Source organism: Sarcophilus harrisii, chromosome 1 (assembly GCF_902635505.1).
Source record: "Sarcophilus harrisii chromosome 1, mSarHar1.11, whole genome shotgun sequence".
Classification (NCBI taxonomy): Eukaryota; Metazoa; Chordata; class Mammalia; order Dasyuromorphia; family Dasyuridae; genus Sarcophilus; species Sarcophilus harrisii.
In genome coordinates this window covers 666,202,347-666,221,931 of record NC_045426.1, presented here as the reverse complement: position 1 = coordinate 666,221,931, position 19,585 = coordinate 666,202,347, and the positions used below count along the sequence as shown (strand labels likewise).

The 19,585-nt window shown below is 39.8% G+C and overlaps 1 protein-coding gene and 1 long non-coding RNA gene across 3 annotated transcripts in view; both read right to left on the bottom strand.

Moving 5' to 3' along the window:
* REXO1 (RNA exonuclease 1 homolog) overlaps positions 1 to 14,571 on the bottom strand; it is a 112,858-nt gene extending 98,287 nt beyond the window's left edge. Inside the window, exon 1 of one of the 2 annotated variants that reach the window (XM_031948132.1) lies at positions 14,167 to 14,571. In XM_031948132.1, coding sequence (XP_031803992.1) covers positions 14,167 to 14,368 — 202 coding nt within the window. In that variant the 5' untranslated portion in view covers positions 14,369 to 14,571. The remainder of the gene's footprint in view (positions 1 to 14,166) is intronic. The other variant, XM_031948131.1, reaches the window with a different exon arrangement.
* On the bottom strand, positions 6,913 to 14,160 carry LOC116420794. Its single transcript, XR_004231242.1, has 2 exons — positions 11,639 to 14,160; positions 6,913 to 8,578 (listed from the first exon to the last, which is right to left on the bottom strand). It is a non-coding gene; the product is annotated as an uncharacterized LOC116420794 (long non-coding RNA).
* Positions 14,572 to 19,585: the final 5,014 nt, after the last annotated feature.

Below are 19,585 nucleotides of genomic sequence, written 5' to 3'. Positions count from 1 at the left end.
TTCATTATTTGACAAAAACTGCTGGGATAATTGGAAATTAGTATGGCAGAAATTAGGCATGGACCCACACTTAACACTGTATACCAAGATAAGATCAAAATGGGTCCATGATTTAGACATAAAGAATGAGATTATAAATAAATTGGAGGAACATAGGATAGTTTATCTCTCAGACTTGTGGAGGAGGAAGAAATTTGTGACCAAAGACGAACTAGAGACCATTACTGATCACAAAATAGAAAATTTCGATTACATCAAATTAAAAAGCTTCTGTACAAACAAAACTAATGCAAACAAGATTAGAAGGGAAGCAACAAACTGGGAAAACATCTTCACAGTTAAAGGTTCTGATAAAGGCCTCATTTCCAAAATATATAGAGAACTGACTCTAATTTATAAGAAACCAAGCCATTCTCCATTTGACAAATGGTCAAAGGATATGAACCAACAGTTTTCAGATGGTGAAACTGAAACTATTACTACTCATATGAAAGAGTGTTCCAAATCATTATTAATCAGAGAAATGCAAATTAAGACAACTCTGAGATACCACTACACACCTGTCAGATTGGCTAAGATGACAGGAAAAAATAATGATGAGTGTTGGAGGGGATGTGGGAAAACTGGGACACTGATGCATTGCTGGTGGAGTTGTGAACGAATCCAACCATTCTGGAGAGCTATTTGGAACTATGCCCAAAAAGTTATCAAACTGTGCATACCCTTTGATCCAGCAGTGTTTCTACTGGGCTTATATACCCCAAGGAGATACTAAAGAAGGGAAAGGGACCTGTATGTGCCAAAATGTTTGTGGCAGCCCTGTTTGTAGTGGCTAGAAACTGGAAAATGAATGGATGTCCATCAACTGGAGAATGGTTGGGTAAATTGTGGTATATGAATGTTATGGATTATTATTCTGTAAGAAATGACCAGCAGGATGAATACAGAGAGGCTTGGAGAGACCTACATGAACTGATGCTAAGTGAAATGTGCAGAACCAAGAGATCACTATACACATCAACAACGATATTGTATGAAGATGTACTCTGATGGAAGTGGATTTCTTTGACAAAGAGACCTAATTCAGTTTCAATTGATCAATGATGGACAGAAGCAGCTACACCCAAAGACAGAACACTGGGAAATTAATGTAAACTGTTTGCATTTTTGTTTTTCTTCCCGGGTTATTTTTACTTTCTGAATCCAATTCTCCCTGTGCAACAAGAAAACTGTTTGGTTCTGCACACATATATTGTATCTAGGATATACTACGACATATTCAACATATATAGGACTGCTTGCCATCTAGGGGAGGGGGTGGAGGGTGGGAGGGAAAAATCGGAACAGAAGTGAGTGCAAAGGATAATGTTGTAAAAAAATTACCCTGGCATGGGTTATGTCAATAAAGTTATTATAATAAAAAAAAGAGAGAGAAAAGGTCACCACAACTGGCAATTAAGAGATCATTGTTAACTCTGGAGAGAGCAATTTTAGTGGAATGATGAGGTCAGAAGACAGACTGCTGAAAGTTTGAGAGTAAGAGAGAATTAAAGCCTAAGTTTAATCAAAGGGATTAAAGATATGGGAAGATAGCTAATGGGGATGGCAGGATCAAGTGAGGATTTCTTGAGGACTGTAGGAACCATGGACATGTCTGTAGGTAGCAGGTAAGCAACTACTAGACACAGGAAGATTGAAGATTAGTGGGATGAGGGGACAAAAGGATAAAGGGGTAAATGTACTGGGGAAAAATAGGAATAGAATGGATCTTTTGTGCATGGCAAAGAGAAAGGGCACTTCATGTGAGACAAGGATAAAGGAGGTGACAATGGCAGAGCCAAGTGATGTAAAAAGAGATATGGAAAAGAGGGAGCTCAAGAAAGGCCCAAGAGAGAATGGATAACAAATTTGTAGTAGACTCAATCACCATGTTTTAATTATTTCCTACAGCTTTTTGTTGTTAAATTATCACCTCTAAGCAGATGATTCCCCAAACTATATATTCATCCCAATTCTCTTCTGAATTCCAGCACCACAAATCGAATTGCCTGCTGGACAATAACCAAGTCCCATAACCTTGAACTCAATATTCCCAAATAGAAATCATGATTTGCTTAAATCTGCCTTTCTCCGTTTCTGTTCAGGTTGCCACCACATTCCCAGACTCCCAGATCCAAAAGCACAGTGCTACTTTTGAGTCTTCCCTCCTCCCCAAAATCCAATCAATGAATATATAGATTCCTATATATTCTATAGAATCCTATAGATTCATCATCTTTCAAATCAGTCTCTTCCTCTCTGTTTACAACTATTACTTACTTTAGGCTTTCATTTGCTTTCATCTACACTAATACATTAGATTCCTAGCTTTTCTTTCTATTTTATTCATCCTTGAGGCTAATTTTCACAACACTGAAAATAATCTTTGTAATGTACAGTTCTGACTAATATATAGTTCTGACTATATCACTTCTTTGCAATAGTTCCCACTACTTTTATGGAAAAATGCAAAATCCTCAGTTTGAAATCTAAGGTTTTCCCAATTTGACTCCAAACTATTTTTCCAGCTTTATTTCACCTTGCTTTATGATTCTACCAATTCAGACTATTTGCTAGCCATTCTCTGCATATCGCTCATCTCTGTGCATGCACATAAGTCATTCCCACATATTTCAATTTACTCCTTGACCCTGAATTTCCCCTTGCCAGTATTTGAAAGCTCAAGTAGTTCCTTTGGGAGAGGTTATGGGGCACAGTGGAGAGAATGCTAGACTTACAGTTTAGAAGACCTAGGGTCAAATCCTGCCTCCAACACTTATTAGCTTTATGACTAAGCAAGTCAGATAATATATATAAAACACTGTCAATATTAGCATACTCTATAATATTAATTTGTACCATTGACAACAAGAACTGTTTTATTTGTAGTTATCCTCAGTGCCTTAAGAATAGTAGGTGCTTAATTTACTTTATTAACTGGAAGCAGCTACCTCCAAATAATAACACATTTATGTCTACAGCATTTTAAGGTTTACAAAATGCTTTCCTCACAATTACCTAGTTTACAAATGTATAAATTCCAGCTAAGAGAAAGCAAACTGATTTGCCCATGGCTGCTAGAAAATGGCAAACCCAAAATTAAAAGCCAGGTCTCCTTTCTTCAAGTCCAGAGCTCATTTCACTATTGTTAAGAGATATCAAAACCAGTTAGTTATTGGCTAATTTGCTGTTGTACTGTGACAGAATAAAAATTTCACAGAAAGAAAGTAAGAAATCATCTGAGCAAATGTCATGGTATTTTGTGCAAGTACCTCATACTGCTCTAAATCAGCACAATGTAAAGAAGTCAAATCAAGGAATTCAGGAGACCTGGGTTTGCCTTTGTGTGACCATAAATAAGTCATGTACCCACTATGGGACTCAGCTGCATTGATTGTAAAATAAAGTAGACCAGATGATCACTAAGGCCCCTTCCAGTCGACACTCTAGGAGTATAAACAAAAAAATCAACTTTTTCCTTTCTCAATCTTGAGGAGATATATTAGTACCAAATAGCACTTGTACCTGGGCTAACTGGCTCAAAAGAAAAATGAAGATAACCTTAGAGATAAATGAGTTGCTTTGCTTCACAAGTTTTTCAGAAAACACACTGATTCCAGACTTTGGCTACCAGGGAAAATAGCCCATCACTACAAAAGCATCACTCTTACAGGCAGTCCCTTAGCTTAGCAACAGGCTATGTCCAAATAGTAACTCCAATAGTCTAAAAATGGGCACATTTTTCCATAAATGGCAGTTAGGTTGACAGGCCCTCAAAAGCCCGCTTAATTCAAAACGTGGCATTAATTCCATTCAGTAAATATTATTAATCTGTAAAGCACTGTTAATTATGGGATGCAAAGATGAAAATCAGCCTTAATCTTGTAGGTGCTTGCTACCTTTTTGGTACAAAGCAAAAAACCTCAGAGCTAAAGGAGACCTCAGAGGACATCTTGTCCAATTCATGAATCCATCCTATAATATTTCCAAGAAATGATCGATTGATCCCTTTTAAAGGTCTCTAGTGGTAGCTCATTACACTGTTGATGATAATTACTGTTAAGGTTTCTCTTATAATTAGCTGAAATCTGTTTCCTATAATTTATACCCAATTGTGCTAGTTCAGCTCTGTGATAAAGCAAAACAATCCATATGCTAAAACACTACACATGTTAATACTTCACAGATTAGTCACTGCTAATAATAAAAACACTTATAAACAAAAGGAAGCAAGAGGAAGTCAGTAGACTGGCATCTTGTTTTTAGGATCCAAAAGCCTTTTTTCAGATGTGTTACTGGGCTAATGTTAATAATTCTCAGGATTTTATCTATGTCATATGTAGCAAAATATATGTATCATAATGTTTACCAGTTTTTAGGCATCATCAAACACATGTTGTTAGTAATAAGGAACTGGCCATGGAATAGGAAGTGTGGTTATTGTACAAGGGTAACTGGTATTGTGAGAGTTAAAAGACTTAAAACTTTTGTCCTACATCTAACATTAAATAGCCAAGTGACTTTGGGCTTCCCCTTTCTCTCTCTGGGCAGTAACCTCATCTGTCAAATGACCTTTCTGAGCCTCTCAGTCAATGTTCTAGTTCTAACATTCTGTAATTTTATTTAAATTAAAGGTAACATCATTACATCCAAGAGTTTAAAAAAAAAAAACCCTCCAACATCTTTAAATACTAATTTACTGATTTAACAAATATTGACTGAGTACCTATTAAATGGTTGATCCTATTGAGCAAGGACAATGCCATGTAATAATGTATTCCATTTATAAAATTACCACCACTGAAGTATTTCATTCCCTTAAATCCTTTACAAGGGAAATAGTTATTATTAGCCTATCTTACAGATGAAGAAACTAAGGTCCAGAAAGGCTGCTTTTAGAAACACATGGATTTAGTAAGGCTAGACTTCCCAGTCAAGGCTACCATCCATAAGGTATGGTTCAGAGAAAAGATAACTAAAGTTGTAGTAACAAAAGCTGTGATCTACCGACATCATCACAACCACTTACTGTGTGACCTTAAGTCATTCAATTTCCTCAGTGAGTCTGTTTCTACATCTAGAAAATGGGTATAATCATATCTGCTCTATTAGTTTCACAGGGATATTTTAACTAATCAACCAGCACTGTGATGGGGGGAGAAAAAAACAATCTAGATCAAGCCTTTGCCTTCATAGACCGAGTCTGATAAGATTATAAACAAATACCTAAAACTTAGATATCCACTATGTGCAAGATCCTATTGGGACTAGTTAGAAAGACACAAAGAGACATTAAGCATAGGGTCCACGCCTGACCCCCCACAGAGTTTACATTAGCTAGGGAGACAACTACACAAGTTCAAAGTATTCAAAGATTTCAAAAGTTCAAGAAAAATCAAGGTTTGGAGATTAAAAGGAACTTTGCTTTGCAGTTTCAAATGTAAAAAACAATTTCTCGAGTCACCTGCTCAATTCTTATCTCCTATTCCTATCTTTTCTGATAAAAGATGGGAAAAGAAAAACACTTTAGTTTTTGCTTTCAATAAAGAACACCAGATATTTCAATATAGAGGCACCTAAGGTTGTTCAGTAGATAGAGCTCTAGGTCTGGAGTTCAGATCTGGCTTCGCATTCTACCTATGACCTTACATAGTCACAACTTTTTTTTGCCTCAGTTTCAACTATAAAATGGGGCTAATAATAGCACCTACTTCACAAGTTGTTTTGAGGAGCAAATGAGATCCTAAACACTTTGTAAACCTAAAGCACTACATAAATGCTAGCTATAATCATTAGGAGTCATGAGCTGATCCTTTCAGAGGTATTAGGAGGCTCAAATGAGAATTCGTGAGGCACTATGAGAAAGCAAAAAGAACATGAGATTTGCTTCACCACTTATTAGCCTTGTGACTACTGGCAAGTGACTAGATCTTTGGGGAGGGAGAAGGGGGCAAAAAGACTTTAAGCCAGAAGTTACTCCTGTATAAAATCAGGAAAATGTTTTAGGTCTTTTTCAATTGTAAATCATATAATCCAATCATCTTAGATTAAAAAAAAAAAAAATCTTTAAAAATTATGAAGCACTGTAAAAATTTATATTAACCCTAGTCTTTTTCAATTTTCCACTTAGTTGAGTATGCAATAAGGGTCCTGTGTGATCTCTCTAGTGACCAATGCTTACATGGTTATGACTTCACATTTAAAAATTACTAAGAGGAGCAGTTCCCCACAATCCTTCGATTCAGCTACTTCTCACTGTCATCAGTAACCCTATTTTACAGAAGAACTAAAGCTCAGAAAGGTCAGGTGAATGGCTTATTTAGGGCCATGTATCAAATCAGTTTAAGATTCCAACCTAGCTCTCTCCTGACTTAAGTTTTCAATGCACCACACGGTCATCTGAATTATCCCCATTTATACAGAACACACGGAGGCTTAGAGAAGGGAAGCACTTGCCTAGAATACTCAAGCTCAAGGCCAGATCTTTATGCAGCCAACTTTGGCAGCCCCTTTTCTACCCCGCTCCAGGACCTTAGGTGGTTCTGTATTAAACCTAGCCAGCCAATAGTTTTAAAAGAACGGGCAGCAACACATTTAGATGCAAAGTTCTGATTGGTTAATGCTTCCCCACTCCCCTAAAAAAAAGCCCAGAAGCCAAGATCGAAATATTTTATTTTTATTACTTAACATTGTGTGATGGGTGCTGTAACAAAAGCCTCTCACTGGTGAAGGTGTTCAAGCAGAAACTGGATGACCATAAGCAGAGCAGAGATGCTGTGGAAGGGATTCATCCATCAGGCAAGAAGTTGTACTAGATGACTTCTAAGGACCCTCCAGCTCTGTGAGTCTATGATTCTAAAAGCTTTCTATCTATGGAAAGAGGAAACACTTCCACAAAGAAAGTACTTGGAACTAAGCAAATTAGGCTTCTTAAGGAAATAGTTGTTAAATTCAATGTTGATAAGCCAAGTAAAATGTCACTTGCCAGGAATAAGAGTAAATAGATGAAACAATGGCTCCACCCAATCTCTTCTCCCTAGAATAGCGTCAGGAGGCAGTGAAATAAAAGAGGCCAGGGAATCTGGGAATCTGGAGGTCCAGGCAGTACTGGCTCAGCCACTAGTCATCACATAACCTGGGAGAAGATCATTCCTTTTACTGACTACTAATTTTCCAAAAAATGAGGTGATTAAATTCTACGGTCCCTTCCAGCTCTGACATCCTACAGGTTAGGGTCTTCCCTAGAACACAGGTATTGTTCAGCAAAGGTTTACTGAAATATATACTAACCCAGCAGTTTTTAGTTGCAAGTATTTAGTGATTTTCAAATAATTCAATGTGTAGAAAAGCATTTTTGAAATATGTGAAGCACTGTAAGATATATGAGATTTCTATTAGAAGAACTAATGAGAACATGATTGCCAGAGTCTATGCAAAAATCTAAAGCATCATCTATCACATGGAAAAGGAATTAAATATACTTTTCCTTTGGCTCCAGAGGAAATAATTAAAATCAGTGGGGGCAATTATAAGAAGCCAGATTTCAGTTCAGTTTAGAAACTGTCTAACCCTCAGAGCTATCTAACAGTGGAGTGGGTTGAGAGGTGTTGCCACAGAAGTTTAACAGCCACCTGTCAAGAAAGCTTTGTAGAAATGATTCATATTCTGAGTAATGATTGCATTAGAATGCTTCTATGGTTATAGCATCATATCTAGAAAGAATCTTAGAATTCATGCAGTCCAAACACCTCAATTTAGAGATGAGGAAATTAAAGTCTAAAGAGAAATAACTTCCTCTACATTATATGGATAGCCTGTATAAAACTGAGATTCAAATGCAGAGCATCTGACTTCAAATTAAATGTTGTGATTTTGTTTGTTTTTTAACAACTCTCATTATTTTTAAATATCTTAAATCCAGCTTATCTCCTTAATGCCCTAAACCAAAATCATCCAAGACTATTTAAAACCATAGAATATTAGAGCTGGAATGTATCTTAGAAGATAATCTAGTCCACCTCCCCCTTTCCATTTGACAGAGAGATAACTAAAGCCCAGAGTAGGAAAAGCTACTGTCCCCTGACATATAGCTATTAAATGGCAAAGCCAGGACTAGAGCTAGGTTTCCTGATTTCTATTCCAGTATTCTCTGCCTTATCTTGAAGGACATTTTAATAGCAATTCAACTGAAATAAATGTATTTCCAGACTTTCTGGGAAAGTAAATTCAAAATGTGTAACAATGAAATTGAATAAGATATTGTTTCTGTGAGTTGTAAGGTGAATGATGGTTGTACATACTGATGCAGAGTCAGGACCTCTTAGAGATTCAGCTCTTGAGAATTTCAACTCCTATTAGCAAACAACTTTGTGGTGACCAGAAGACACATCAGAGAGTGAAGAACCGTTCACCTGAAGGTCATCTCTCAGCAGCATTACATGTGAAATTGATTTTTTTTTATTTTACTGATCTTCAGTGTAAGAATTCCCAAGCCTTTCCGAATGGCATGGTTGAAGCAGCCAAGGGCATCCTGCATGTGCTAGAGAAGGACAAATAATATGTCAGTTTCTACAAAGGAATAACTTAGCTATGCAGAGTTGGGGGAAGTATGTTTACAAGCTATGGTAAAGGCTCCTTTTTTTCCTAGAGAATCCCCTCAATCATTTCCTGCTACTAAAAGCCACCACAATCTGGTCCCAGACAGACCTCTGAGCTCTTCCTGACTTTCAGGACTCCACCCCCATCCCAGCACACTAGGAAAGAGAGAAAATGTAATACAGGTAGCACCAGGATTCAGATAAAAAATTCCCAACTTAAACTATTACTCCAAGCATAATTAGTGACCCATTTCTAAAAATCCTCAAATGTCCCAAGTTTTAGTCTCTCTAGCATGTTTCCTTTGGGCTTTGTTTTTACTCTTTACTGATACTAGTTTAATCACTTTGAGAAGACTCACAATTCATCTTCAATTAGAATTAAATTTCAGGAAATCAAGTTTGTATTGGGTGGAGAAACTATAATTTTGAGAAGAAATCATACCATCCCCAGTGAATACCTCATAATTATATGCCACAATTTCAGTAAAACAATGTGTTCTTAAACTATTTACATCACCAATGGTCAGCCAGTACCATGGAGGCTCTATTTCTCATATACTGCCCCCAATCTCAAAGCAGTTCAGAAAAGTCTTTTAATAGAAAAAAGTTATTTTCTACCAGTTGTATACTTACCCTCCTTTACTTTTCTGGACAGAAGGATTGCAGGGTAGTAATGCCAAAAAGAAGACAACGAATTCTATAGAAAACCTGATCTAGACCATAAAAATCATCTAATCCAATCCCCATTTTTAACAATAAAACCAGAAAGAAGTCTAGCCAAATCCTTCCTTGAAGCCTGGCCCTCAACAATCAGCCTTCAATCAGTCACAAAGCCTCACCTTAAACATATCTAGCTGTAAGGAGATAGCTCATTTCACTACTGCACAATACTAACAGTTAAATTCTTCCTTTTGTTAAACTGAAATCTCTGTTGTCTCTCCAACTAAAAGGTAAGGTCCTTGAGAACAAACCTGAGTTACATGTTCATATCCCCCACAGCACTGAGTAAAGTACTTCACTTGCATGAAGCACATAAATATTTATAGCTGTGACTAAGATAGTCATTCCCTACTTCACAGGCTCAATTTTAAATTTATATAAAAACAGCTGTCTTCTAAGATCCCTCTAATCTACAACAAAAGCGGTTTATCCATAAACAAACAGCCTGCCCACATATATGTACATATGTATTTTTCAGGATTTATAATTTCAAATTCAGGCCAAATGTCATAGAACTTCTTTGAAATCAGATGACATGAACATGCAGCTTCAGACTTTATAATATACTAGGCTGTCTCAAGCTGTAGAATAATAAAGGGTAAAATGTAAAAATGATAAAAATAGCAATACTCCTTTCAGACCCTCAAAAGCTATTTAAAGAAGTCCGAGGACCTTCAAAATCCTGTTGTTCAATAGTGTCATTTTAAAGAGGGGGAAACTGAGGCCTAGAGAAGTGACATGGTTATAATTTAGAACTAGAAGGAATCCTAAAGGTCATTTGGAGAGAAGGAAACTGAGGTCTGACAGGTTAAGTGAACTGTTTGAGACAGTAGAAGAAAAATCAAATCCAGGACCAGCCTCTTGGATGTCAAGGTCTTTTTCCCTTATGGATGAATGTGTTCATAACTGAACCCACACATCCTCTGCTCTTTGGGACCCAGTGAGGCAGAACCCCTTGGCTGTGAGCCACATCCCCATCAATGAGGGGACTTTGAAATCCAGACCTCTAACTCTCTCTCCTGCTCACCTGAGCCAAGACCCCTAGTGAGGCCTCCTCCCCAGTTGCCACACTCCCAGGCCCCAAATGAGCTTCCCTGCCCAAGCTGCCCCTGTACACAGCTCTCAAAGTGAAGTTCAGATATTATCGAGTCATTCCAACTCCATGGGTTCCCTATCAATTCGGTAATCAAAAGGGAACTGCTCCATTGGGTACTTAAAACCCTTCCCAGCCCCAAGCTACTTTTACAAGCTGCATTCTAAATTACTCCCCTTTACACACCCAAGACTAGCTAAATTGGCCTTCTAACCTTTCTTCACACACAGCCTCTTGTCTCCATGTCTTTAACTAGGCTGTTCCTCTGGTTTGGAAGGTACTCCTTCCCTAGCTTGTTTCAAGGTTTAGTCCATCAAGTACCATCTTTTTACATGAAATCTCTTCTGATTCTACCCAAAAAATTACCTTACATAGATTTTATAACATATATATGTAAATATATATATATATACATATATTTAAATATATATTTATAACTATATATGTATCCTGTGGATAGATCATATGCTCAAGAGCAGAGGCTGCTTGACATTTGTCTTAGTATTCCCAAAGCCAAGAAAGGTACCTAGAATTCTTAATAAATGCTTGCTGATTAATCTACCCACATCTCCTTTCAGATTTTGTTACAGACCTCATATAATGATACTTAGTGCCCTTAGAGTCTTAGGGGGTGGTTACTGCAAACATTTGAACACTTATCTGATGTGTGATCCCGAACAGGTCAATTTACCAAGTAAATTCTCATTTTCCTTCTACAAAACGAGGAGAACTTTATTTATCCCTCCTTCACAGGACTATAGTGAGTGAAGTGTGTAAATTCTTACAGCACTGGGCATGTCATATATCACTCCTCAGAGCTGAAAGGCAATCATCCTAGTCCTAAGGCAAAGACTATCAAAGGTACCCGGTCCACCATGAACTCTCCTCCCCTCCACTCCATGGTGTTGGAGCTTTTCCGGTGATGAGCTTCTCCCCACATAGGCAACAGACACATCATATATTACTGGGCCATATTCTAAGCTTCCAATTTGATTTTAAAAAAAACTTCTGGAAACTGTGCTCTATTGGCAAAGTCTTTCAGAAATCGGGATCAATCAAGTCCACAGCCTGAGGCCTACAGCAGAGAAACTTTCAAATGACTGTAATAAAAAAAGGGAAAAGTACTACTTGTTCTCAATTAGTGCTATCTTAGTTGCATATACATGGCCAAACCTTTAAATATACATACCAAATCTTCACATTTAATTCCTGAAATTCCTTCACACTTAATTCCTGAAGTTACTAATCAAGCTACTAAGCCCATGGTCTTTTTAATCAAACAGCATGTTTTCTCCTATCTGTGAAATGGCCTGCACCTAGGGGAAAAAAGATGCAAAAAAAACACAGGAATATCACTTTCAACAAACATCCTGACACTGCCATTAAAGGAAGGATTACAATCCATTTCTCAGACTGTTACCACCTAAGTGACTGGTATAGAATTGCCCTCAATGGTACAATAAAACTTATTTCTAGTTGCTCTAATACTTTGTTATCTTTGTCAACAACAAGACTAACTGACCACATGTCAGGGTAAAACATTCATTTGGCAAATCATACAATGGCACCTAAACAAGCATTCTCTATCAGTAGCTTCTGCATAGTTTAAAATTATATGCTTCTAAAGGGACCTGAGAGTATCTAGGTTCAATACCTTCCTAAAATATGACTCCTTTCTACATAATCCTTAATAAGTGATCACTCAGCTTCAGGTCAGAGACCTGCAGGAAGGAGAAATTTACTACCCTTGGTGACCCACTTCACTGCTAGAAGGCTCTAATTATTGTGTTTCCTTATACTGAGCTGAAATCTGCCTCCCTATTAAATTCTATCCATTGCTCCTCGTTCTGTCCTCTGGAGCAAAAAGAGTAAATTCTATTCTCCCTCTGTTTAAAGACCCCATATTTCCCAAAACAGACTTAGGAAAATGAATTGGTTCTTAAAAAACACTATACAAGTTACAGAATTAATAAAATCATACATAAAAAGAGGAATCATTTTCCATTTCTATCTCCAACTTATTCCAAAGCTACTGTAAAAAAAAAAAAAAAAAAAAAAAAAAATCAATCATCAATGGAGACTACTGCCAGAAGCATAAGAAAACAGGGAACTAATCAGGCTAGGGATGAATGGAGGGGAGTAATTGGCCTTGCCTCACACAGGACAGACAGCCCTCTGGTGGAGAGGTAACAACTCATTCCCTTGAAGAACTGGAAACAAAGAAAGGTAGTCCTTTGTCTGGCAAGGGGTAAAACCAAGAATTAAAAGAGATGGAATTGGTACCAAAGTAGTTAAGAGCTATCTACTATCACAGAAAGGTGCAATGGAGAGGGGAAAGGGAAAAACTGAATGTGCTTTTCAATACAGATCAGTTTCTGTAGATGTGAGGACTGATAAAGAGGAAAGATAAATAAGAGGCTAAAACGTGCAAAGGTAAAACAGCTGGACCTGGGCTCCTGTAAATGAGAGCCTAGAGTGACCAGATGCAGCTGTTACCGAGGAGTGTAAGCAAGATGAAGTTGTCACTCGTGAGATGATCAAACAGTCCCTTAAAAGAAGTATTTGTCCCTTGTGATACAATGGAAGTCATGCTAAATCTTACCTGTGTTATTTACTTAGCTATGTGACCTTGAGTTATTTAACCTCTCCAAGCCTCAGTTTTTCCACCTATAAATATGTTCTTTGGTATAAGTAATTTCTGAGTCCCGCTTGGCTCTGAATCTATGATTTTGTGATTTCACCATATCTGGGACTTTGTTCATTTTCTGTTCCATTCTGGAAAGCCCTCCCTTACCTCCCTCAACAAAACTTCCCAAATATTCTTCCTGATCCACCCTAAGGCCTAGTTCCTCTAGGAACTCTCTGGCCTCTATGAAACTTCCCGAATTTCTTTAAGGTCATGCACTCTGCAGTCTCTCCAGCGGAACACAATAAAGTGATGAATTAATTAAGACTATAAATTCCCCCAATAAAAAGACCATGTGGCTCCTTTTTCCTAAACTCCACATACCCCCAGCCCTGAGCTGGGTACAACAATAAATAATGGTCAATGAATATATTAAAGGCATAGGATAGTGAAGAAAAAGAGACTTAAGAGGAGCAGAGAAGCAAAGTGATGGAAAAGAAACCCTGCAAAAAGATGGGGAAGAGAGAAAGCGCTAACAGGAAAAATCTGCTATGTTGATGGAAGCGGCCTGAAATAGGGATTATGGAAGAGGGAAGAAGGGGAGGGGCCTGACAAAGGGATGGAGCTGGGGGGCTGATTGATCCACAGGAGTGGGGGTGTTGTCACTGGGACCAAAGAGTCTTGCTAAAGGGATGGAGGGGGCTGTCACATGGAGAACCCATACGGAGATGGAGGGCTGGTACATGGAGGAAATCCCTACAGAGATGGAGGGCTGGTACATGGAGGAACGCCATACTGAGTTGGGGGGCTGTCACACGGAGAGACACACGGAGGGAATCCTATACAGAAATGGAGGCTGTCCCATGGAGGGAATCCGACACAGGGATGAGGGGAGCTGACACAAGGATGGGGCGGGGGCTGTCAATGACTGAGGGAAGCGCCCTGGTACAAGGAAGGCATAAAAGGAGGGGAGAGCTGTTAGAGGGGGGGGAGGGGGGACCAGGCACAGGGAGCAGAGAAAGGAAAGGAGGCTGACACAGAGGAGGAGTCGGAGGAGTCGGACCCGGGCCAGGGCCAGGGCGGAGCCTTACCTCCCGCACTCCGGGCCGCGCCCCCGCCGCCAGGGCCGGGGCCGTTAGCGGCTGCAGCGGACGCCTCGCTCCGGGCCGGGCCGCGCTCGGAGCCGCGGTGCCGGAAGTGGCAGTAGGGCCTCCGACAGCAGGACGCCCCCGCGCCGGCCCCGGCCCAGTAGGGACAGTCGATGGCCCGGAAAAAGCCGGTGGAGCGCAGCATCGTCCCGAGGCCCCGCCGCAACCGCCACCGCCGTCCTCACAGCCCGGGCCGGGGCCCGGAGCCGCCGGAGCCGCCGGCCCCTTTTACAGGTCCCTCTGGGGGTTCCGGGGCCCCGCAGGCCGCGTTGCCGCCTCAGCCTCCTCAGCCGCGGCTGCCATCTTGCCGCGCGAGGCCCGCCCCCCCGTCCCCGCCCTCTACGAAGGGCCCCTAGAGGACGCAGGAAGCGGCGGGGCTGCCCTGAGGCGCGCCTGAGCAAAAGTAAGGCACCCTCCGCTGCTAGGAGCGGGGCGGGGTTTCTTCCACTAAGCACGCGCCCTCTTCCCAGGATCCCGCCCCGCAATTTGCGTTGTCATATATTTGAATATCTCCCCCGGGGCGCCCCCCTCTGGCTTGTGGTGGTAATGGAACCCGGGAAATTCAGAGTGCGGGGGCCGAGCAGCAATGGCCGTTCTCAACCAAACCCCTAGGGGGCGGTTTGAGGAAACACTGCTTCGGGGTAGAAGAAGGTCACGAACTTGGAGACCTGGAGAATCCAAGGAAAAATCTATGGGCTGGGAGCCAGAAGCTAAGAGTCCTCAGTAGTCTTCCCTATGAAATGGGGACATTACACTCCGCCTTTCCCGCCCCACCCCCACTCTTTCATGAAAAACTCGGAACTAGAAGGAACATTTTTGTAAAATCTCTTTGGGATGCAGACCCACGGAGAGGCGCTGCTGGATCGCAGGGTTTGGCTCTTTGGGCATAGTTCCAAATTGCTCTCCACTTGCCCCAATTTAACCTAAAAGATTGCTTGCTGTCTTGGGAAGGAAGGGGAAAAAGCTTGAGCGCTGAAAAGTGCCTTTATCTGTATTTTGAAAAATGAAATACTCTTGGGAAAAAAATAAAATAAAATAACCAGAAATGGAAAAAAAAAAAAAAAAAAGCTCTCCAGAACGGTTGGATCCGTTCACAACTCCACCAACAATGCACTAGTATTCCAATTTTTCCATATCCTCTCCGACATTTATAATTTTTCCTTTTCTGCCGTGTTAGCCCATGGGAGGTAGTCACTCAGAATTATCTTGATTTGTATTTCTCCAATCAATAATGGTTGAGAACATTTTTATACGACTATAAATGGTTTTAATTTCTTTAATGCCTGTTCGTGTCTTTTGAGCATTTATCAGTCTTATACATTTGACTCAATTTTCTACATATTTTAGAAATGAGACCTTCATCAGAAACACTAGCTGTAAGGATTATTTCCCAGCTTTCTTTTACTTGCCTTCTAATCTTGGCTGCATCGAATAAACTTATTTTAACCAATGAGGACGCTAAGATCCAGGGAGATAAAGGCATTTGTCCAAGATCAGCCAGCAGCCCCCTTGCAAAGCCAGTAAGACAGCCAGGTCTTGTGATACCTAGACTAGGGATTGGCTCCAAAGAATTATTTCACCTTGTTCTGTGCTGGAGATCCCAGCTCGACTCGGTTCTATTCAGGAAATGTTTGTTAGGCCCCTACCTTAGAACTCAGCTCAGACGATTGGTGACAATACAAACTGGCCTCCTGTCTCACAGAAGTGTACGTTAGAGCCAGAAGGGCTCTTAAAGGGCGTTGAGTCTAACGCACTCATTTTACAGATGATAAACTGAGGGGGCAGCGTGGCTGCTATTCGGACGTGTCTGACTGGATGACCCCATTGGAGGTTTTTATGGCAAAGATACTGGAGTAATTTGCCATTTCCTTCTCCAGCTCATTTTACATTAGGAGAAAACTGAGGCAAGGAGGATCAAATGACTTTGTTCAGGAAATATCTCAGGCTGGGTTTGAACTCAGATCTAGATTCTACACCTGGTGCTCTATCCATGGTGTCACACACTGCCCTGAGGTATCCCTCAGGTACACCAGTACAGAGCCATTGAGTGACTAACTTGCATAATTAGTATTTTAGGCAAGTTTTGAGTCCAAGTTTGACCCTGTCTACTCCACATTGCCTCTATATCTACCAACTGACCCCAAACAAGGGCTCCTATGTTTCTTGTTGTTGTTGTTGAAAGTAAGTAATTTTATTTTTAAAAAAATCAAATGACATAAACTAAGAAATTCTTGGTTGAAGTCATTACTTTTACAGTGGCAGGCTCAGATGGTTTCTGGAACTTGGATTATTGATTTCCAATCAAATTATATATACACATTATGAGAGAAATAATTATCATTAAAAAGGGAGGAGGGACATGTTTTTTTTTTTTTTAATAACTTTTTATTGACAGAACCCATGCCAGGGTAATTTTTTACAACATTATCCCTTGCACTCACTTCTGTTCCAATTTTTCCCTCCACCCCCTCCCCTAGATGGCAAGCAGTCCTATATATGTTGAATATGTCATAGTATATCCTAGATACAATGTATGTGTGCAGAACCAAACAGTTTTCTTGTTGCACAGGGAGAATTGGATTCAGAAGGTAAAAATAACCCGGGAAGAAAAACAAAAATGCAAACAGTTTCAATTCCCAGTGTTTTTTCTTTGGGTGTAGCTGCTTCTGTCCATCATTGATCAATTGAAACTGAATTAGGTCTCTTTGTCAAAGAAATCCACTTCCATCAGATTACATCTTCATACAGTATCGTTGTTGACGTATATAATGATCTCTTGGTTCTGCTCATTTCACTTAGCATCAGTTCATGTAATTCTCTCCAAGCCTCTCTATATTCATCTTGCTGGTCATTTCTTACAGAACAATAATATTCCATAACATTCATATACCACAGTTTACCCAATCATTCTCCAATTGATGGGCATCCATTCATTTTCCAGTTTCTAGAAGGGCTCCTATGTTAACTTCTCATCCTATCCAGTTGTCCACTCAGGCCATCTTGTTATCTGCTCACCCCTTTTCTTCCACCTCTTGCTCAGAAGACTTTAATTAAATCTATTACCGCTGGAACAGGAATAAACTCTGACTGCCATAGACATCAGCTCACCACCCCAGTGACTCCCTCAAACACCATTCCCCAATATATCCTGACATCCCCTATTAGAATGTAAGCTTCTTGAAGCAGATCCTCTCTCTGTGTGTTTCTCTTTTTCTCTCTCTCTCTTTCTTTCTCTCTCTCTCTCTCTCTCTCTCTCTCTCTCTCTCTCTCTCTCTCTTTCTCTCTTTCTCTCTCTGTCCCTGTCTCTCTCTTTCTCTTTCTGTCTCTCTCTTTTTCTCTTTTTATTTGTATCCCCTTGGCACAGAGCAAACCCTCAATAAATGTTTTTTAATTCATTCATCCAGCGCCATTCACATTGGACTTAATCCTCCCCAGCCCTCTGACCAGCTTCAATAACCTTTTCATCCATATCATGGGTGCCCTGCTTCCTTCCATGGTAAAGGCCTGCTTCCTTCCCTTCCAGACCTCTCCCCATCACTATACCTTGTCTCTTTCAAGGTTCATGCAATCCAATTCTCTCCCCATTCTTGTCACATCACAGTCACCCAGGTTCAAAACTTTGGTTTTGCCCTCTTCTCTATAGTACCTCTCCTATGGCCCCCTTCTCTTCATATCCTGGATAATTGCCCTAGCCCAGGCCCTCATCCCCTTTCACCTGGATTATTGTAATGGCTTCCTCATAGGTCACCCAGTCTGAAGCCTCACCCCATTCAATCCATCTTCCTCTCAGCTGCCAAAGTGACAATGTTGCCCCACTACACTCAATATACTCTAGAATTTCCAAGACCAACTATTAAAATCTTCTCTTTGGCTTCTAAAGCTCTTCACAACCTCTCTCTTTTAAATTTATTTAATTATTTTTACATAATTAATTTAATTAACAATCCAAAATCTTGCTATTCTTCCTCAATGATATTCCATCTCCAGTCTCCATGCCTTTGAATTGGCTATTCCCCCAAGCCTAAAACATTCTCCCTCATAACCTCAGGCTCCTTTAGGACTCAATATCCTTGGCCTTTCCTTGGTCTTCCCAGTTGCTGACCCCATCCTTTCTAAGGCTATTTTCTATCTATTCTATATTATTCTTGCATGTTATGATTTCTATATGTTGTCTCCCCCACTAGAATGGAAGCTCCTTAAGGGCAGGGATCATTTTTTTTCTCTTGGTACTCTCAGTTCCTGATAGATGTATGGACTTAATAAATGTTCATTGATTAACTGCCATTCCCTACCTCCAGGTTATTCTTTCAAATTTCTCAGTGACTTTAGTTCCTTATCTTGCTCTCTGGGACTTCAATATTGCTGGTAATAATCTCCCAAATAATCTAACTTCTCAATTCAGCAAACTCCAACTCCAACATCCCTCTCCACTCTCCTTCAGCCATCCACCAGCATCTTACAGAGATGGGCTAGTAAGTGTTTTAAGAACCAGTTCTATGGCAAAACATTTAATCTCTATTATTAACATTTTTTGGATCACTTTCTGAAGTCTAGACAATCAATAGAAGGATAAATCAAGGCCTAGTTTGTGGAGTCTGTCCTATTTTCTGAAGTGTAAACACTCATCCTGAAAATTTAATAGTCCTCTTGGAGCTGCCTCCAGTCCATCATTTAGACCTCACCCTCTCTGGGGATTGCCCCACATTGAAAATCTTTAACCTTGAAAGTCTATTCTCTGCCCACAACTTTAAATCAACTAATCAACAAACTTTTATTAAGCACCTAGTTAGTGCCACTAGGGAGACAAAGAAAGAAGTGACCTTGACTGTCAACATTAGAGTAAAAGGGTAAAGAAAGGCTATAAATAGGTAAATGCAAGAGAGATATATGTATATATAAATATATTTATATAGAATTTATATATAATAAGTGATTGTAGATTATATAGATATATAATTACAGATGTACACATGGACATATATTTATATAGAATTTAGATGCAATAGTTAATTAAGAGAAAATCTTAATGAGGGACCCCACAGGCCTCCTGCAGAAGTTTTGAGTTTTGAAGGAAACCCAGGATTTCAAGAGTAGGCAGTAAGAAGGAAGAGTCTTAAAGGTATGAACAACTAGTGCAAAGGCCTAGAAATTAGAAATGGGATATTTTGTGTAAGGAAAAGCAAGTACTACGGATGATCAAAGAAAGTTTATAGAGATGAATAAAGTTCTTGAAGACATGTGAAACTTCTGACATCAACTGGTTGTTTGAAGATTGGTAAATAACTGAACCTCTCTGCACCTCAAGTTATTTTGTCTGTTGAATGGGAATAACCATACCTATAGTGCCTACCTTGAGGGGCTT